General features: G+C 42.2%; 1 protein-coding gene across 1 annotated transcript; it reads right to left on the bottom strand.

Moving 5' to 3' along the window:
• Nucleotides 1-327: 327 nt before the first annotated feature.
• On the bottom strand, nt 328-4,248 carry LOC130737824 (uncharacterized). The gene is made up of 2 exons (XM_057589677.1): nt 3,929-4,248; nt 328-3,483 (listed from the first exon to the last, which is right to left on the bottom strand). The coding sequence occupies exon 2, from the start codon at nt 3,481-3,483 to the stop codon at nt 2,215-2,217; it is 1,269 nt and encodes a 422-aa protein (XP_057445660.1). The 5' UTR covers nt 3,929-4,248; the 3' UTR covers nt 328-2,214.
• Nucleotides 4,249-4,473: the final 225 nt, after the last annotated feature.

Genomic DNA, 4,473 nt, shown 5'->3' on the forward strand with positions numbered 1-4,473 from the left:
ATTACACTCTTGTTGATATAGCCTATGTACTTACTAGTTGATTCCTCACAAAAGTAATTCTCTCAAATTGAAAGATAAGCCCAATTCCTTGTGTTACTTAAACATTCATAAGAGGTATGATAGCATGGCTATTCAGGCCAACAAAACCCTACCCTCACTCTATTCCTAGAAGCAAGTATAGAAGGATCTATTCCAATTCATGTCCCTAAATCATAACAAATTTCCATTTGATTATAATCTAGCCTATAGCAAAGGTGCACCAAAGCTAAACATGCAATAAGGAATTGAAATACAAGATTGAATTAAGACTCATGCATAGAGATAGGATTTAACAACTAAAATTTCATAGAATCTCTTAACCCAAAGCAAAAAAAGAACTAGCCACTCATGGCTAGTGAATTCATGAAGAAAATGTAAATAAAACCTGAGGAAAAGTACAAGTTGGAAGCCTCCCTTGGCCCCAAAGTTCTCCTCAGCTCTCAAACTTGACCAAAAATGAGTGAAAATGTCAAAATGTATCAAAGAAATTGGCCTAAGCCTTATTTATAGGCAAAAACAAACGAAACTGGGCGCTCAGGCGCCAATTCAGAGCGCCTGAGCGCCAATTGCATGTTGAAAAACATGCTCTCTGACCCTATTGGCGCCTAGGTGCCCACTCCCAGCGCCTAGGCGCTCTAGCTCGCCTGAAAATGACTTTTTGGCTTCTGAAACTCCTCTTTTCAATTCTCTTTAAGTTCTTCATCAATTCCATGCTTCTTGGCCTTCCTTCTCCTTCAGTTTCTGCACTCCAAACCTAACCAACAAGACAAGGAAGATTCTAGAAGCTCCAAGAGCTCATTAGCACAAGAAGTCCCTCATAAAACACAACAAAACCATGCAAGTCCTAAACTTTACTTAAAATGCAAGAAAACTACCTAAAAAACTACTAAATTACCAAAACGATATAAAAACTAAAGAAAAGAATAAAATGCATGAGAATGCATGAAACACTACATGAGACTCAACAAAAAGACTCAAAACAACCGACGAAATGACCCTAAAAACACTACTAAAATAGGGTCATCACACCACTATACTCAACGGCAGCTCGTCCTCGAGCGTAAATAACACTCGCTTGCCCTCAAGCGCAAGAAATGCTCCCACACAAGTGCTCTCAACAAGGAATACTTCACAAAAACAGGGCGACAAAGTAATTACAGCTAGTTCCAAGAGAAAGACCCAACAACCTACTTCATGCATCTTTTGAAAAGAGAAGAGTGTAGAGTCCATTCATGAGAAGCATTTAGATCTACAAATCCTAGGATGAGATGTTCATTTAGTGCACTGAGCATACAAGCAAGTTCATAGGTCCTGAATGTCATTCACTCAATAGCAACAAAGATCAAACATGCAAATATTCAAAGAGACTTCCATAAGGGTTGAAACATTGGCTAGGTAAAGCATGATGGTGGTTGGTCCCTAAAGGAAAACTAGGCTTTCAAGCACATTGAGTGTGGTCCTCTTCCAATAACCCCGGAGCTTACAACACTTTTTCTTTGCACAAGTCTCTTGCACCCACCTTTTCAAATCCTTTTTTTTCTCTTTTTTTCAACTCCAACTATTGGTTAGGAGTTCTTTTTCTTTCTTCTTTTTCACTGTTTTTTTCTTTGGGGCAAGAGACTATTTCTCAATTTTTCAGCTCCATACAACACAACAAGGACCATCACTCCCCCAATATTCCAACCAAACATCCGTCCCAAACTTTTGGCTACAAAGAGATTCTCCAATTAAGCTCAAATGGGACAACTAAGGGCAATGTTCAACCACAAACTCAGAATCTCAAGAAATCTTATAAGTCTCAAGAATAAAACAGAAATCACTAAGCATGCTATGAGTGAAATTAACGCAGAACCAAGAATTGCAAGTGAGTCAGGATCCTCCAGAGAATTTTTATGGTGAAGGGTCAAAGATAGACCCTTAATGGACTCACCTCGACTCCTTTCTCAAGAAACACTCGGAAGACCGAAGTCTCCTCCTCTCTTCCCCAACATGCAATCACTCATCCCCAAAACACAACAAGTATTCACGAAAGCATTTTCAAAAACAGCACTAGTAGGGAAGCAAAACTATAGCTAAAAGCATGTGAGTATAGGGAAGTAAAAGACCCAAAGACAAAAACAAAACCAGCTAAAACAATGCATGATCTAAACTAAGAGTAGAGTTACCTCAACAAAGTCACTCCATGGGGTCATGATCACCCCTTCCATCGCCATAATCCGGATGAACTCCGGCATCATGCATCAAGCTCAAGTCTATCATCCCCTGCTCCAAGGTATTAAAATCCAAGGGCCCATTGTACCTGGGGTCTGATGTGCGACCTCCCCTCCAATGGAGGTCAAGATCCCTGTGTAGGCGATCTTGCCTCAAAAACATCCGCCCGAAAGCGGCCTCCATCCAAGCAGGAGAAGGGTCAGCACGTGGTGGAGTAACCACCTCATTCACCACCTCAACATCTTCTGCTTCCTCCTCTTCTTCTTCCTCTTCTTCTTCATCTTCTTCCGCTGGCTCCTCAGGATCCTCTTCCTCTTCATCCTCTTGAGGCATCCTTGCTGTCCATTCCTTATAAAGTTGAGCGATCCTCTCCTTACTGAGCAGAGGTGCCACAGGCAACCTCTTCTCAATAACATGGACTGGCCTCCTAGCTCTGTCCCTCACCGCATGAATCAAAGAGCAAATCAAGTGAGGAAAGATGGGCCGATGCTTGTCTTTACTCCTGTTGTAGAGGGAATAAATCCGACCAGCAATGATGGTGGCCACGTCCATAGGATGGCCTCTCACGATGCAATAGATAGCAACCAATGTAACCTCTCTAACTTCAGATTTGTTAGAGCTTGGAATGAGGGAATCCTGCAAAAATTCAGCCCAAACTCTAGCCAGCGGTGTCATATCCTTCCTTCTCACAAAAATGATCTCATCATCAACTGCTTCCCAGTCCCGCCCAGGCCTAACAATCACTGCCTTCATGTCTTCCAAGATCTCCGGTGACTTCTCCTTTAAGAGCTCATGATAAGTGGCCTTCTCGGGAAAAAGCTCCTTCTCTTGGTCCTCCGTGAGGAGACCAAGATGCCTGCGAATGACTGCTGGATTGTAGTCAATCACATCTCCCCTGAACCAAGATGAATTCACCGGCGGCCTGGACCTGTCCTCTTGATTGTCACAGTAGGTGTTCGCGTAGAACTCCCTAACCATGACTTCACAAGCAAACGGAATGGGGTTGACCCAATTCTTCCACCTCCTAATCTCCATGGCTTCTTGCATGCCCAAGAGGTCTCTCCTTCCCTCCCGATACAAAACTCCCCGCTCCTTCACACACTCCTTGTGTGCTAGATGAGCTCGGTAAAACTCCTCCTTAATCGCTGATAGGAAGCGGGAGCGATCAAAACTCCGGGAGGTGGAGGAAGAAGCTGCAGCTCTTGTGTTGGTTCTTGCTCTTTTCACAGGCATCTGCAAAGTTGTTAACCCAAACACAAGCCACAAACGTTAGAAACGTTAGTTCAAAAAAAAATAAAAAGAAATGAGAGGAGAAACTTTGTACAAAAATAAAAATAACGAACAACCTAAGAGCACCCAACAAGTTTCTTAGTGATTTTGGCGAAGAAAGAAAGACTACCACAAGCACTTGCCAAAAATCGACTAAGAGAACCCATTGAGGCATTCTATCAAACACCTTATAAGCAAAAGCTAAACTAAACTAATCCACAAAATCCTAACTACCCATTCCTCACAAATCTACAACCCCTTTCTAATTAAGCACAAAATCAACCACCAATGAGTATATACAACCCAAACCCAACTTGCATTAACACAAATCACTCACCCAAACCCCCTTGTAATCATGCATTGCAAATCCCATGAACAAAAATGAAGGAAAGTGAAAGTTGGAACTTACCTTGACTTGAGAGTGAGTGGGTGCAAGTGAAAGGAACTTGAAACAATGCAGAACTTGGAAGCAAATGGGAGAGCCAAAGTGTGTGCAAGTGAGAAATTAGAAGTGGAAATGGGGTTTGGAGAGAGTGAGGTGCGTTTTTTATGAAGGAAAGGGAGTTAAGAGTGGGAGAAATGAAAGGTTGGGGTTTTAAAACCCAAAATGTAAGCAAAAATACGAACAGGAGCGCTCGAGCGCTCGAGGGGAACGCTCAGGCGCTCACACCAGTGCCAGAGGCAGTGCCTCTGCCACTAATTGGCGCCTAGGCGCTCAACCCAGTTTTTTCCCAAAAATTTTTACTTTTTTTTTCTTTTTTTTTTTGAAATTAAACACCTCAAATACTACAAAATTAAAAGATAGAAAATAATAAAATAAAAAGAATGGGTTGTCTCCCATTTAGCCCTAAGTTATAGTCCTAGGTGGACTCTCCTTCCGATGGTGTTAGGAAGGAAATTCCTTTCCATTGATTATCCTACCACAAGTGCAAGGAAGAAACCTTGCACAAAACC

This window comes from Lotus japonicus, chromosome 2 (assembly GCF_012489685.1).
Source record: "Lotus japonicus ecotype B-129 chromosome 2, LjGifu_v1.2".
NCBI lineage: Eukaryota > Viridiplantae > Streptophyta > Magnoliopsida > Fabales > Fabaceae > Lotus > Lotus japonicus.